The sequence below is a fragment of the Nannobrachium achirus genome (assembly GCF_963921795.1).
Source record: "Nannobrachium achirus genome assembly, chromosome: 16".
Classification (NCBI taxonomy): Eukaryota; Metazoa; Chordata; class Actinopteri; order Myctophiformes; family Myctophidae; genus Nannobrachium; species Nannobrachium achirus.
The window spans coordinates 19,100,667-19,117,845 of NC_137823.1; the positions used below are offsets into that span (position 1 = coordinate 19,100,667).

The window sequence follows — 17,179 nt, forward strand, 5'->3', positions numbered from 1 at the left end:
CATTTGTGGAACAACGCCATGCAGGGTGAAAGTGATCATTCACTCTTTATACAAACAATTATATATGCGATGATGATAAAAAGAAATATTAATGAGCTTAACGCACACCTAAGGAACGCGGAGAGGTTGAGTGTCAGTCGACTTCCTGTCCTGACTTCTAAACAGGAAGTTCCATAAACGGCGTGCGTCTCCTGTGGAGCGACAGGAAGTGTTTTCCAGATAAGCGTTGCTTGTAGCATTTCCTGTTTATGACATCATGCACCCTGTGTGTGTGTGTGTGTGTGTGTGTGTGTGTGTGTGTGTGTGTGTGTGTGTGTGTGTGTGTGTGTGTGTGTGTGTGTGTGTGTGTGTGTGTGTGTGTGTGTGTGTGTGTGTGTGTGTGTGTGTGTGTGTGTGTGTGTGTGTGTGTGTGTGTGTGTGGTCAGAGGAGGACGAGGGCAAGCCGGAGAGCAGGGTGGAACGCCATGGAGTCATAGTCTTTTTGAATAAAATTCCAGTTAGTTTAAGTCATGCTTTAGTCATCTGAAATGTCTAGTCCAGGGGACGTCAACGTTTCTCAGGCCAAGGACCCCCGTAGCTGAGGCGACCTGGCGTTTGCCAACGGGTCTGAGGCCCTAAGCTAGATGCAGAATAGATATTCTGCATCTAGAATAAGACACACATTTAGGGTGAACATTTTTTTTTTTTTTAAGATTTGTTTTTGGGCTTTTTGCCTTTATTGGATAGGACAGTAGACTGACAGGAAATGGGGGAGACAGGGAGTGACACGCGTCAAAGGTCACCCAATCGAACCGGCGACGCCGACAGGCATCGATGCCGAAATGGCAATGCCTATATGTGGTATGCGCCTGGTCCACTAGGCCACCAGGCGCCCAGGGTGAACATTTTTAACTCAAATCTTTGCTTCTGGGGGTCCCTGGTACAAAATATTTTGATAAGGGGCTCCGCAGCCAAATACATATCATTTTGGGAGTACTTGACATGACAAAGTTTGAGAACCACTCAACCACTGATAGCAACACAATTCCTTTTCAGAAAACTGTTATGATTTAGAAGACATTTGTAGAATCTGCCTAAAGTGGTTCTCAAATTTTGTCATGTCAAGGACCCCCAAAATGATATGTATTTGGCCTCGGACCACCATCTGATAATATGTTGTTCCAGGGACCCCCAGAAGCAAATATTTCAGTTAAAAATGTTCTCTTTGGGTCTTACCTTAAGCTGGATGCAGAATAGATACACACAGCGCAGACCTGTTGGCAAATGTCAGGTTGCGTAGCTGAGAGAGAGATATTGTGTTGCAGACTTTTCCCTAGGTTTCATGGACCGTAAACCATCAATTCAGTTCTTCTTTCCCTCTACTCCAGTAGTTCTCAACCTGTCTCACACCAAGGTATATTATTTATTCTGTATTTTTTAACCACGGACCACCAAAGAGCTGTAGCATCTCAGACCCAAAACGTAGAATATTTTGTAATCGTTGGATAAGATTGTGTCCACAATTCCATGCTGTATTGATGTGATGCCGTAGGAGATAACGGGCAAACGTTGACCAAAATAATAACCTACTGTGTAGACTTCTTGTAAATTAGATAATGCAGATGTTTAACAAAGAGTATCAAAAGTTAAAGACCTATAAGGGGTCCATTTGGTTACCAACTCTATCATTTGGCTGGGGACCACCTGGAACCCCCTCAAGGACCACTGGTGGTCTCCAGACCACTGGTGGTCTCCGGACCACTGTTTGAAAACCACTGCTCTACACCAAACCTCTTTGCAGAAAATGCCATTTTTGGCTAAAGTTCTCCTCAGAGATGACAACTGTCAATATATTATATCAGGTCGCGCACTTCTTGTTTTCTTAGTTTAGCATAACAAAGAATAATACATTACACTGAAATAAATGTGATTTTTATCATTCTAGTTTGAAATACAAACATGGGCTTCGCTTCAAAAATCATAAATGTTGATGTAATTGTCAGTAAAAGGGACCTACCAAATAGACTCATAAGGTTTTCTTTATTTGTTCCATTGGGAATTCTCATGGGATCTGACTAAGCACATGTGCTTAGTTACCTTCCACAACTGGCATACAGTACAGAACATAGTTAATTTCGGTGCATTTGGCGTTGTCCTTCTCATTGATTAGCAAGATATGAATGGTTGAATTGAATTGACAGAAAGTTGCAGTGAGGGGGGCAGCAAATCAACTTTTGCACTTGTGTATTGGCTGTTGATATTGGCTGGAACGAAGAGTACTTCAGTTCAGTAACAAATAGTTCTTCTTTCTTATTGTCGCGCCACGTGCCGAAAATAGCCAATCTACATGCTTGCCTATTTTCGTGCAGTTTCGTATTCAGGTTTAGTCGAGTTTCACTTGTTGATGAAATTGACAGTACATTTAGTCATAGTTTTAGCCATCTTAGCTTAGTTTTTATTTAGTTTTAATTTTGTCTTCGTCAGTGAAGGAAAGGTTGTCGGGCCAACATTTTTCACCATAGCTTTTTAGTCGATAAAATTAGCAGTGCTTTACAGGTCGTAACTCGGTTTAGGCGTTTCATAACTCTATCTCTGTCAAAACCTTTACTGAATTATACATAATATAACTGTTGACACACTGTGTGTGTGTGTGTGTGTGTGTGTGTGTGTGTGTGTGTGTGTGTGTGTGTGTGTGTGTGTGTGTGTGTGTGTGTGTGTGTGTGTGTGTGTGTGTGTGTGTGTGTGTGTGTGTGTGTGTGTGTGTGTGGGGCACACTTAGTCATCCTGGCTCTGAATCAGGGCAGCCTTGATGTTTGTCTATAAAAGGAGAGAGAGCGAGAGAATGGGTGGGTGTGTGTGTGTTGTTATGGCAACCAGGTGTGGTTGTGACACACCTCTCCTTTGGCAGAGAAATGACACAGACGCACGCACACACACACACACACACACACACACACACACACACACACACACACACACACACACACACACACACACACACACAGAGTGTCAGACAGTCACACATGCACTATCAGACTTGTTTTGACCGGGGCGGAAGGGATTTCTACTTGACAGCAGCCCTTGTGTCCAGATTGACACTGCAATGATGATTAAAGTACTCAGACTAAATGTTTCAGCACGATAGAACCAGTCCTCAACAACCAATTGTAGTAGTTGTGTTGTTGTTGTTATTATATTGTTTAAACTGATGCTAGGTTCATTCATGGTTTACCTGGCTCTACACTGTCTCTCTGCATTCTATGTAGGCTAGGCTATATGTTTACCTTGCTTAGTGTAAGCCACTCTGGATTAAGAGCGTCTGCTAAATGCCTAGATTGTAAATTGTAAGCATGGGGTATTCGTTACTCATACAGGCACTAGCAGCCAACTGTTGGCCTGTCACCGTGTCCACAAGACTGTGCTGCAACACCTATACAATATGCACAAGATCATTCTGGATTTTAAACACTTGATGCCGTTCTGCAAGCTCACAACACGCCGCAACACGGTGTGAGCTTGTATATTGGCTATTTTAAAAGTCAAACATATTTACTGTAGAGGGGGCCTTGTATATACTGTAGCCCTTGAGAACTAATTATAGTTTCCATCTTCCCTAAAAAAATAAAAACAAAAGGTGATCGGGCCTTCCCATTCAGAGCTCAGACTCTCTGGAGACGCCCCGGCTCACTTTTATAAAAGATGCCTTCATTCCCCAAACATTCTTGTGTTCTGCTGCGTTTGCTGCATAATGTTTTTTGCCCTATCTCCCGTCGTGTGTTGTGTTTTTGATTCACGTGAAGCACTTTGTAACGATGTTTTGAAAGGCACTATATAAATAAAGATCTATTATCATTATAGGGCTTAAGTAGTTAAATAGGACGATATGAAAGTGTCAAAACGACTTCAGAGATACACACATGTTGTGATTGTTTTCATCGATTACAACTAATATTCTGTCCTGTGCGTGCGTGTGCGTGTGTCAGGTTGCGGTGGTGAAGATGAAGAACACGGAGCGTGTTTATGCCATGAAGATCCTCAACAAATGGGAGATGCTGAAGAGAGCTGAGGTACAGTACAGACACGCCCACTCATCTACAGACACTACGTTGTGAAATTATACACCAGTATGAATTAGCTCTTGTTGAGCTGCAAATTCAGTATGTCTTCCTCAACGAGTGCCTCTCTTATGGTAATCTGATGTTATTCCATCTATTAACCTGCTTGCTGCCAGGGTCAAAAAGCAACTAATGTCTTCAATTGCCAGAACTTTACCTTTTAATGTGCACAAATGTCACGGGTCATGCACGGATAATGCACAGATCATGGACCACATGTGTGCACGCCATTCACAGCTTTCAAACAAAAAAAATCTGCTTGGAAATCCGTTCAGGCATTCAAAAGATAGAGGATATAGTGTTTTCTTCAAATGTAAACAAACATGGCGTTTGAAAGATAAAGCTGTTCTGGGAGTCAAACATGCATTTCGTGATCGCGATCATGCCGAAACCGGAAGTAGGGAGAGCACAGAACACAACTCGTGTTTGGCACCAAGTGCAAGAGGTAGAGGCAGTTCGTTGAGTCGAAACCTTTTGGAGACATTTCCGCCATTATGAAAATCAGATGTAAACAAAACAAAAAAAGGAATTGTTGAGCGATACAAATTAGCAATTTATTTAGACGGCGTGTCTGGAATTCTCCTTTAATAAAACGGATCTGTGAGGCGCATATTTGGTACGTTCTTATTTCACTCTAGTCTACACAAATCGATTCGACAAAAATAACTACAAGCTCACAACGCGTTGTAACTCAACGCATTGTGACTTTGTGCTTTTTGTCAACCCCCCCCCCCCCCAGAATAGGGATTTCAAATGCTTAACAAAAGTAGCATTTTGAGTTTTAAGCACATTTTGATTATCTCGATAACATCGTTAAATACTTTTCATATGGTCCCATCCCTGCGATTGAAATGAAAATACCCTGCCACCGACACACCTAGTGATGCGACCACAGACACACACTGCACACACAGTTCAGTGACCCGTGGCCAGATGGTTTAACCACTGATGAGTCATATAATGAACTGATGTGTGTAATAAGATAATGAACTGATGAGTGTGATAGCATAATGAACATGGTGATGATGCTTGTTGTTCAGACGGCGTGCTTCAGAGAGGAGAGGAATGTGCTGGTGAATGGAGACTGTCAGTGGATCACCACCCTGCACTACGCCTTCCAGGATGACAACTACCTGGTGAGTAGCGCTAGAACTAACTGCACCCTGCCAAGTCAGGGCTCCCACGGTCATGAAGTTCCTGGAAATATTTTGTTTTCCAGGGCCTGGAAAAGGTTTGTAATTAATCAAAAGTTTTGGAAAATAGAGAAAATTTGCCAAAGTAACAGATGCACAAAGTAACAGATGCACAAGCTGCACGCGCCGCGTTCAGAGCTTGTGTGGCGCTGCAGTATGATCAAGTAGTGCCTTAATTTACAAAAAAAAGATTCAAGTGCCCGACCGCAATGAAATACATTGTTTTTGTCCAATATCATGTGCAGTGCTACATGATATGTTGTTTAGGTGTCATGTGACACCTTATCGCGGGTATGTCTTGGTGCGTTGATACAACACACTTGTTCAAGAGTCATTATTGCACTATATGATTGCTATATTCCTGGAAATCGAGTAAAATACTTTGGAAAGGTTTAGAAAATCCATTGTTCAAGATGTGTGGGAACCCTGCCAAGAGGCCGGGCACATTCTGGGACTGAAGAGTTTGTGGTGAACAATATTGTTTGGAATCAATTTCAGAGCGTTTTTCATGAATGATAGATGTTTTTCTTTTAGATTTGTTTCTAGCTTGTATGCCTTTATTGATAGGAGAGTAGACTGACAGGAAATGGGGAGAGAGATGGGTAGCAGCAAAGGTCGTTAGGATCAAAATCCACCAGAAGGACATCCGGGGATGCGATCGCTCGCCCTCGGAATGGGTGGTGGTTTTGTTTAGGCTATTATTAGATGACGAGGAGACAACCTAACGCTTTGATTGATTAATTGATTGATTGAAGAATTTATCTGAAGGTTGCATAGGAAAAGGTACAGTTTCATGACAGTACAGTTAACTGGTACAAGGTCAACTAAAAGGATTCCTCAAAAAAGCTTTTGTGCTTGTTTCAATTGGGCTCCTTTTTTAACTCTCTTTTAACTAACATAGAATGACGGACAAATAAAACACAGTACTATGCCTACGCTAGCTGGTAGGCCAGCTGATTTTAGCTTAGGTAGCCTACAACAAGGGATCTCAAACTTTTCAGGCCGTGACCCACCAAAATAATCATATTTGAACTGGGGACCCCCCACCCTGATATGCACTTGGATTGTAGGACTTGAGGCATTACATTTATTTTGACTGGGTTCCACAGATAAAGGTTTTGAAAATAGCTGATCTACAAGCGAGCTTGTAGTTTGCCTTGTAGATCGTCTATTTTCACAGTTTTTGCCTCTTTCTTTGGTAATATTTGACAAACATTGTGGTCAAACATTGGCCACGATGTTTGACCATTTGTTATATGTAATATAGTTTGTTGGTTACTTTTTACATAGTAATGCTCTTATTACTAGTTTACTCTTTCCCCCCATACAAGCTCAGATTGTAGCTCTGCTATTTTCACTAGTTTGAGTCCTGGGCAAACGTCGTCTCGTTTCTCTTTTGCGTCTTGAGCTAAAAAGTCTTGGAACCACTGATCTATATGACATGCTGTGTGTGTTGCAGTACCTGGTGATGGACTACTACGTGGGTGGAGATCTGTTGACGCTGCTCAGTAAGTTTGAAGACCGTCTACCTGAAGACATGGCCAGGTTCTACGTAGCTGAGATGGTGCTGGCTGTGCACTCCATCCACCAACAGCACTACGTCCACAGGTAGGGTGTCTGTGTGTGTGTGTGTGTGTGTGTGTGTGTGTGTGTGTGTGTGTGCGTGTGAGTGTGTCTCCATTTAACCACTTAACCCATTTAGAACGGGTACACATCATTGTGTATCATTATTTTATGCTTTAAGCTGCGCTGCGAGCTTGTAGATCTGCTATTTTTGAAAAACCTATGTTTCTATATGTCAGCAATCTGGCTAGCCATCGTCAAAGAAAAGGTCCTTTTCACTGAACTGGAGCTCAGTTAGTCTGTTCTTGAGAGACTACTATGACAGTGGTTCTCAAACCTTTTCATGTGAAGGACTCCCAAAATGATATTTATTTGGCCACGGACACGTATCTCAAAATATTTAGTTCCAGGGACCACCCAGAAGCAAAATTTGAGTTACAAATGTTCGCTTTGAAAATACATCATTCAAAGATTTGCACACATTTTCACGACTTTTTCAAAAATAGCAGATATACAAGCTCACAGCGCTGGTTAAAGCATTCAATAATTCTAGGCCTAAATTTAAACCTTGCGTTTTTTATTGTTTGACAAATAGCGAAAGTAACTGATCATTGTGAGCTTGTACGTCTTTTAGAATAGAGGGTATGCGTGTGACATCATCATCATACCCGGAAGTTATGCGGGAACGCCTACCGAGTGGCAAAAACGACTTTCTGGCCTCGACGGCCCATACATCCTAACAGAAAAGTGATTCCATTAAACGCTGTTAAACAAGGCTAAACTCACTTTGCCACTCGATTTGCCACTCGGTTTTCCATTCACTTTATGCATGTGGCCATGTGCATACCCTCTATAGGGATGCTAGGGTTCACGTGGTTAGTAATTGGTGTTCATATCAGCTTTTAAGAAGAATGTTTGAATTTCATTCACCTCAGGCACATTGCAGGTCTCTGCAAGTAGATGTTCATTTACTGATCCAGAACGGTGATGGTGATGTGATGGTTAAAACAGTGTCACTAACCATTTATGACAAATTAAACTAAATTAAGTCATATGAAAACAAAACAAAAAAACACATAATATATTATTAAAGATATTAATGGAATAAATCCTTTAAAATATAATCTATAATTGTTCCTCATGCAATATGTTACAATGCCTAAGCAAAAAGAAGAAGAAGAAAACAACATTTGAACAAAAGAAAACAATGTTACAACACATGTTTTAGGCCCTATTTGAACTTCCTACACATAAGACTGCAACTTTGTTTATTGATATGACATCATAGATGTTTAACTGTGGTTAACCACCCACATTCCAAAGGCTACACCTTTACAAAAAAGAGGTCCCAATGCCCATCCCTATGTAGGTGTCAATGTTGTCTCCATCACAAAGACGAGACCATGACAATATGATTCGTAGTCAATGAGCTAATTGTGTGTGTGTGTGTGTGTGTGTGTGTGTGTGTGTGTGTGTGTGTGTGTGTGTGTGTGTGTGTGTGTGTGTGTGTGTGTGTGTGTGTGTGTGTGTGTGTGTGTGTGTGTGTGTGTGTGTGTGTGTGTGTGTGTGTGTGTGTAACAGAGATCTCAAACCAGACAACGTGTTGTTGGACGTTAACGGACACATCCGACTGGCAGACTTTGGGTCCTGTCTGAAGATGATGGAGGATGGAACAGTAAGAGACACACACACACACACACACACACTCACACACAGAGTATGCAAATGTTGTTCTTATGAATCAAACCCATCTATCGTTACTGTCTGGTGGAAACCTTGTATGTCCACTACTGTTACTTTTCAAGAACTGGAAGAAAAATGCTATATTCCAATGGATAAGTCACAAACTGTTGTCTGATAGATTTATTTTTGGCAGACCTGTAAAGACACTCTTACAGTAGTCAAATCTACTGAAGATAATTCTTTTAATCCTCTTGAGACATAAGTTGTTGCTGACTTTGTAATTGTGTTAATATGGCTGTTACAACACAGGTCTTAGTCCTTGACTACACCACAATTTTAGGCTTGGGTCATGGTTTTTAACAGTGCTGAGTGCTGACTTTAGCCTATTAGCATTCACAACTCAGCACAACTCAGCATTCAACTCAGCATTCACAAGCTTACAGTCCAAGACCAAAACAAGAAAAGAAAGACAGCCCAACTTTACTTCCCGTATCTGCATGAAGTAGGTTGTCTGTCCCTTTAGGAGATCGGAAGCGGGTTGGAGTCTTATTCATTTCCAATGGGAGAGTGAATGTGAACACAGCTTCTGAACCATTCTTTAGCCCCAGGGTCACTGAACTAAATATTGGACCCGATCGCCTCTAGGGATGGAGCTCATTCATTGTTATTGATAATGAGCTTATCAATCCTGCTTATTGAGCCAGGCTTTTATCGAGCCCACTATTGAGCGTTTTCTAATATTTCGTGGAAAGACGAAAAGACAAATTCTGGATAGAACTGGTTTCTTTTTTATTGGCCTATTGTTGTGACTGTGAGTTTGTGGCTGACCACCATCTATGAAGATGACAGTGACAAAGGTAATACATATTATCATTAAATATCATTAAAACCATCATTCAATAAGTGTTAAATGACTTTATATTATGAATAGTACTGTAATAATTTCTTGGCTGCAGTATGTGACTTAGACCAGTGGTTCTGGACTATGAGTATAATGTGGACTACAAGTGTAATGGCGTCTATGTGTGTGTGTGCAGGTGCAGTCATCGGTGGCGGTGGGGACTCCGGACTACATTTCCCCAGAGATCTTGCAGGCCATGGAGGACGGGATGGGTCGCTACGGCCCCGAGTGTGACTGGTGGTCCCTGGGGGTGTGTGTTTACGAGATGCTGTTTGGAGAGACCCCCTTCTACGCCGAGAGCCTGGTGGAGACCTACGGCAAGATCATGAACCATGAGGTATGGCACGCACAAACGCACGCTAGTTGTGTAAAAGAATAATCGATTCAGCATTGCATCACGATTGGGCCGTACACGATTCTGCATCAACGCAGCAACGTGACATAATCGATTATAGCCCTTTATATATTTTATTTTATTTAATGTTAAAAACATTTATGTCAAGGAGACATGTTGTGCAGTAATATACTGTATAAAATTGTGATGCATCGCGATGCACCTATGAATCGAATCGTTACCTGGAGAATCGTAATGGAATTGAGTCGTGCGGGCAGTGCCAATGCACACCTCTAGCGCACACACGTCGCATGCTGTTGCATCTTGGCTGGCTATTCTAAAAATAGCAAATCTACAAGTTCACGTTGTTATATCTTTAGAACCGTGAAAGCATTTGTGTAATTTTAGATGTTGCTATGTATATAGCAACAGAAAAAACCTCTCGCACACAGTATTTTTAATGGGGATCACAAGGTCTGTTTTAGGCCTTCACCAGGCTATCTTTAAGTTAAAGCTAGCCTTTGAGTCCTGTTCCTGACGATCTCTCTCTCCCTGTTTCCTGTCCATCTCCACTATCACAATTATAAATAAAAGCAGAAAAATACTAGCCTCAATTGACATTTTGTTCCACTCCATTATTCAGTCTGAAATTGCTTCCAACTGCAGCAGTTTCTGGGATGGGCGTTGCCAGAGAGGCAGTCTTCTGTGATTGGTTCACCGCCTGACCAATCACAACAGTAGCAAAGCAGATGACGTAGTTTGTATTGGTGTTATGTGGCTGTCTAGCCTGTTGCTTGCTACTTGCTAACCAAAGAAACAGGCAAAATAGGAGCGCTACGAACTAGTAATCAAACACAACAAAACATGTCTGCTACTGATGTTTCATAGCGAGATCGATACGATCGCATGTTACCGTGGTGGGCGACGCAATTATTATGTTTGGGAATGTGCGGTACGGTCCTGCGGCGGCGCTGGGTTACTTGGAATAGCACATTAGTTCTGGGAAATCCCACCCACGCTGCTCACAAGCCCCGTCGTCATTGAGTTGAAGCAACGCTGATTTGCTCGGTCGGAATTTCAACCGAGGAAAACCTCTTCAATGAGAGAGCATCACCAGACCTGAATCGCCTAAACAATTTTTTAAAGGGGCATGGCTAGCGATTCAAGGTCTAGAACCAGGCTAGAAAAATACCAATAAATAAATAAACTCAAATTGAGAACATATAAAGTCAAAATGAAAACATTATTATCGAAACATGCTAAAATCGTAATAACCTTGCTGTCCTGTCTGCCCGTCCAGGAGCGTTTCCAGTTCCCGTCTCACGTGTCGGACGTGTCTGAGGAGGCCAAGGACCTGATCCGCAGCCTGATCTGCTCCCGGGAGACTCGCCTGGGCCAGAAGGGCATCGAGGACTTCCGCTCGCACCCCTTCTTCAGAGGGGTGGACTGGGACAACATCCGCTCCCTGGAGGCCCCCTACGTCCCCGACGTCTCCTCGCCCTCCGACACCTCCAACTTCGACGTGGACGAGGACGTCCTCAAGAACCCGGTCAGTGCAAAGACGAGTAACCATGTTGCCATGTCTGCTTATTATAAACCACTTTGGTTTGGCTTGTAAATGTTGGTAGTAGCGGGTTGTATTTTTTTGGCTTGTTTCTAAAGTGTGGTTGCTTTATATTTGGGTTTGCTTCCAAAAGTGTTTTCATTTTTTTATTATTATCATTAGTTTGGTTGCCCTAACCGCAACCAAACTATAGTCTATACCAGTGATACTCAAATCAGGCGCGCGGCCCATGGCACAATTTTGACTGGCCCATCAATCAATCAATTAATCAATCAATCAGTTTTAGACAGAATGAAGTTATTATCTTATCTTTAGCATAATTACATTGGTATTACATGAATAATATTCCAGCTCGTTCAGAGCAGCAGAAAAGATGAGCCTCAGCAAACGCTAAAAACTTGATGCAGAGAACCTTCACTTTAACCCAAAATGGACGGATGCTTTTGCTTTTACCATCTCATGCGAATTCAACACCACTATGTTTAATTTGACAGAAAACAGTGTCAGTTGTTAAGGTGCCAATGAAAGACAGAAGTTATGGCCCACAGGTTCAGCTATTTGAGTATCCCTGGTCTATGTTATAGATAGTAGCAGACAATTGTACAAGTCCCTCTGATCCGAGTCCAAGTCGAGTAGCAAGTCATTTGGTCCAAGTCTCAAGCAAGTCTCAAGTTTTTTTCTGTTGTGGATAAGTCAAGTTGTGTCGAGTCACAAGGTTATGTCAAGTCGAGTCGAGTCACAAGGTTGTCAAGTCGAGTCAGCGTAGCGTTGACGTTAACGACTGCCCTGCCGGTCATATTAGAATGATATCTGCATGGAAAAAAAAACAAAAAAAAAACAGCCTACAATGAAAAAACAACAACATGCTACAAGTCGTCCGAGTCAGCGTGTCTCAAGTCGAGTCCAGTCCAGTCTGGAGTCATTGTCTTCCAAGTCAAGTCGAGTCGAGTCTCAAGTTTTTTGCCCTCAAGTCCGAGTCGAGTTGCAAGTCGTCAAATTTGTGACTCGAGTCTGACTCGAGTCGAGTCTCTATGACTCGAGTCCAATTGTCTGGATAGTAGTCTACACAATTAGAGAATGTAGGAGAAGTGTTGCTTTCATCAATGTGTGCCTGTTGTCTCACATCAATCATGGAATTGTGATTTGACAAAATCTTATCCAACAAAATATTCTAAGTTTTGGGTCTGAGAGGTTAATTCTATAAACAACGTCTAAATCCTGAAGCAAAATAACATTTCACGTCCATGTCCTAAAGTGTGATTTTTGTAACAGTATGAAAGGATGCCCTCCCTCCTACCACACACACACACAAGCTCTGTTTGGTGGTCTGTGGCTCAAATGCCAAACAAATAATGGACCTTGATATGAAAAGTATTGATAACCCCTGTTCTAGAGGATGATACAAAATAATCTTTTAATATTGCTAGTGTGCCTATATAGATTTCAATTATTATATTGTTTAAGGGGCTATACTGCCATCTAAAGGCTGACAAAAGGAATGCTTTTTTTCCCCTTTATTTTTTTATGAATGTTAATCGACAGTCATCAATGTTTAATTAATGTTTAAGTTCATAACCGAAATCACTATTTACTATGGACAAATGTGAGCTGTTGTTTTCCATAAGAACATTGGTTTGTTTTAACATGCACCATAATAGCAACATAAACAACAGCATATATATGCTATATATAGCATATCCTGTTTAAAGAGGGGGTGTAAATTATATGTATGCTTTTGTTAAACAACACGTTAAATAGTTCTATATTGTGATAGTAATCATTGATGTAGAGTGTTTGTTCAGGAACAAACACTCTTTAGCAATGCTTACTATCACAATATAGAGCTATTTAACACTGTTACTGAACAAACAACACTATAGCAATGAATACTAGCACAATATAGATCTATTTAACACTGTTACTGAACAAACACTATAGCAATGAATACTATCACAATATAGAGCTTTAACTTTTTCCACACACACAAACATCTTTTTGTTTAACCCAAAAAACATTACTTACCATACACATATTTGTCAAAAATGAGTCGGATGACCCAGTTAAGCCTGATTTATAATTAATTGGGCGCCTGTGTCACGCCGGTGTTATGCATCAAAAATAGGTGATCTGCAATAGAGGATCACCTATTTTTGATAAGTGACACGGAATGCACTTCCATTTATAAATCATATTTATTATTTCCAGTGTTAATTTCGTTTTTTTTTTTGCACAAAGAAAATGACAATCTACACGCCCCTGGTAGATATGTTCAGTTATTATTTTAAGATCAGAGCAATACTGTATGCTCAGAAGCATCTTGCATAAAACCCTAATGGTCTGGCATATTTCATAAAAGCAAAGGTTAAAGCTTAATTCTTGTGACTTCTTCACCTGTAGAACAGCAGGAACAATACCGGTCTAACTAAAACATACTTTAACATAATAGTGTTCATTGTTTAATTGGGGAGGGGGGCTTTCACACTGTTTCGCAAATCACACATTAGGACTGAAATGTTATGTTGAAATGTTGTCAGAAAATAACTTTTTACTTCAAAATTAAAATTATACTAAAAAATGTTTTTGCCTCTCTCCAGGACGTGGGTCCTCCGGTCAGTCACACAGGCTTCACCGGTCACCACCTGCCCTTCGTGGGCTTCACCTACACCACAGACAGCTGCTTCTGTGACGGAGGCTCGGCGTCTCTGTCCTCCTCCATGATGGAGAGGACGGAGGGGGGAGGGGAGGAGCTGGAGGCCTTCCAGAGGAGGATCCGGAGGCTGGAGGAGGAGAAGCAGGAGCTCAACCGCAAACTGCAAGGTGAGCACGAGAGAATTTTTGGGGGGCTTTTATGCCTTTGTTGATAGGACAGTAGACTGACAGGAAACGGGGAGAGATGGGGAGTGACACGCAGCAAAGGTTGTGGGGTCGCACGTGGTACATGTTGGCTTCAGACGGCGCGCCTCCGTCGCAGTCTAGAAACTTTACTTTAGCTGCAAAAATAAATGTAAAAAATGTCGGCAGTCGGCAGGAAAATAGTTGCGCAAGCGGGATTTGATAACAGGACTCTAATGCTTAGCGAGGAGAGCCACTGAGGCAGGTGCTGAGATGGAGCATTGGGTCTGTATTAGAATGTAACAACGCCCAACTCCTGTAAAAAGAAAGAAGCCAGTTCCAGAAGCCCTTGACTGAAGATTTCTCCCTTCTGCTTACTGATACCCACAAATGAATAACAATTATTACAATGTAAGAATAAAAAGAGTCTGCACGTCAAAATTGCTGCTCCCAAATGTACGTTTACTAGAGGTAAACATATAGGCCTTCACAACATTGTGTAGACAGTGTGACATCCTAGTCACCACACCTGTGACCAATCAACCATCAGTCCCAAATCAGCGTCTAGTGACATTGACATTAGTACAAAAAAAAAAAACATGTCTCTGTGTATTATCCATCATACATTAAATGCATAACAAACTCATACTGCTGTTAAGCTCATACTTATAGACATTAACATTAGAGCTCTGATATGGGGGTTAATTTCTAAACGTGTGTGTGTGCGTGTGTGTATATAGAGTCCCCCGCCAGGGGAGGTGGAGGAACTCTGTCCAGAGATCGAGAGATGAAGAAACTCAACGAGGAAATAGAACGACTGAAGAAGAAGCTGGCCGGTCAGACACACAGACGCCCACGCGCGCACACACACACACACACACACACACACACACACACACACACACACACACACACACACACACACACACACACACACACACACAGACAAACATACAGATGCATATTGAAAAATATGTAATGTACAGCTGAATGAAGCCCCGCCCCTCTCCTGGCTCTCTAGACTCTGATAGGCTGGAGCATCAGCTGGAGGAGGCGGTGACCCTACGCCAGGACTACGAGAGCTCCGCCTCCAAGATCAAAGCTCTGGACAGACAGCTGAAGACCCTGAGACAAGACAAGGACGATGTCCACAAGGTAACACAGGGGTTGACACTAAGGTCTCAGAGGCACTTGCCCGTCGGGCAAGTACAGGTCATGTTCTACTTGCCCAAAGGTCATGCCCACTTACCCGAAAAGTAAATCGTCCATTATAAAATGATAGGTACATTTTTTATTACCGTTCAATTTAATACTTTTTCTTTTTCTTTTTTACTTTCTGGGGCTGTGCGATAAACAAATTCGCACCTCAAGTGTTATGCTAAATACCTACATAGCTTATGAATATGACTACGGGTCCACAATTTCAACAGCACATTATAGATAAACTCTTATTTTACATTTTACATAGACCAGAAGATGGAGCACTCTGGCCACGTTCAGGTGTTTTATTATTATGATTATTTTTGGGGGTCACTGCCTCAACAGGTTGAGAACCACTGTTCTAGAGCAGTGTTTCTCAACCTGTGGGTCGGGACCCCCAGGGGGGTCCCCAAACTATTTTGGGGGGTCCCCAGATGATTAACTTTATGTGCAGCAGTGTATTCTCACTCTACAGTAAACAAACCAACATACAGTTTAAGTGTATACTATAGAGGGTATCTGCACATTTATAAAGTGACAATTTAAGAACGTTTTAATACCTCTAAAATAACAATTTAAACCTTGGCCAAATTGTCTAATATTAGACAGAGAAATTGTGAAAATAGCAGATCTACATGCTCACAACGCCTCGCAACGCAATAGAACCGTGTTATACAATATGTAATGCCTCAACTCATAGTGCTCGTCAGGGTGGGGGGGTCCCCTGTTAAAATATGGTTATTTTGGGGGTCACCAGTTAAAATATGATTATTTTGGGAGTCATGGCCTGAAAAGGTTGAGGACCACTGTTCTAGAGGATAACATCAATCTCCTCCCCTCTCCTCTCCTCAGCAACTGTCGGAGTCTCTGGAGCGTCTGAAGGCCCAGTCCAAGGAGCTGAAGGAGGCCCACAGCCAGCGGCGCGTGGCGGTGCAGGAGTTCAGCTCGCTGTCGGAGCAGATGGCCGAGCTGCGCTCCGCCAAGCAGCGGCTCACGCGGCAGCTGAGGGACAAGGACGACGAGGTGGACGCCACCGCCTCCAAGATGGACTCCATGAAGCAGGAGGTCAGGAAGGCTGAGCGCGCCCGCAAGGAGGTAAACGCACGCTAACGGTGCCCGGGGCAACTACACCGGAAATGTGTCGAAAACCGATAACTTGATTATCGTTTCATGTCTTGTGTTAAGATCAAGATTGTTTTCAGGGGGTGTTAAGATCAAGATTGTTTTCATGGAGTTTTATAGACAGACAGATACCTACAGTATATTAGCCGCAGAGAAAATTCAGCTGGCACAGCAAGTTAAAGTTACAGAGTTATAGGCAAAGAGTCAGAAAAGAAAAAAAGTACTGTTTTGTACGGCAATACATGGCAAAAGAAAAACAAAACAAAACAAAGCAAAGGTAAACAGAGGTAAAACATAAATAAAACAGTGTCCATTACAGTCAGTGCTTCATAAGAGTCTCACTGTATCTCGCCATAAAACAACTTTTAATAATTATCAGTGCAAGGCCAATCAAAATAGGCTTGTCAGAGCAAAAGCGTGAGAAGTGAAAGTGCTCACAGCAAAAAAACAGAACCCCACCCTAGGAATGTTATTAGAGGTCAGAGGCTTTGAAACAATCTTTTATACAATATTTAATAGTAAAACGCTACATTAACCTATACAAGACATTGATGTGTGTGTGTGTGTGTGTGTGTGTGTGCAGCTGGAGGTGCAGGTGGAGGAGTTAAAGGCGGAGGCCTCCAAGGAGAGGAAGCTTCGGGAACATTCAGAGCTCTTCTCCAAACAGCTGGAGGCTGAACTACAAACACTGAA

The 17,179-nt window shown here is 42.1% G+C and overlaps 1 protein-coding gene across 2 annotated transcripts in view; it reads left to right on the forward strand.

Moving 5' to 3' along the window:
* Positions 1-17,179, forward strand: part of cdc42bpb (CDC42 binding protein kinase beta (DMPK-like)) — a 67,769-nt gene that overhangs the window by 18,322 nt on the left and 32,268 nt on the right. For both annotated transcript variants that reach the window (XM_080743933.1, XM_080743934.1), the window contains exons 3-13: positions 3,963-4,046; positions 5,135-5,230; positions 6,747-6,895; positions 8,432-8,525; positions 9,571-9,771; positions 11,069-11,317; positions 13,927-14,149; positions 14,905-15,000; positions 15,186-15,319; positions 16,217-16,459; positions 17,070-17,179. The exon at positions 17,070-17,179 is cut by the window's right edge and continues 1 nt beyond it. In XM_080743933.1, coding sequence (XP_080600059.1) covers positions 3,963-4,046; positions 5,135-5,230; positions 6,747-6,895; positions 8,432-8,525; positions 9,571-9,771; positions 11,069-11,317; positions 13,927-14,149; positions 14,905-15,000; positions 15,186-15,319; positions 16,217-16,459; positions 17,070-17,179 — 1,679 coding nt within the window. The remainder of the gene's footprint in view (positions 1-3,962; positions 4,047-5,134; positions 5,231-6,746; positions 6,896-8,431; positions 8,526-9,570; positions 9,772-11,068; positions 11,318-13,926; positions 14,150-14,904; positions 15,001-15,185; positions 15,320-16,216; positions 16,460-17,069) is intronic.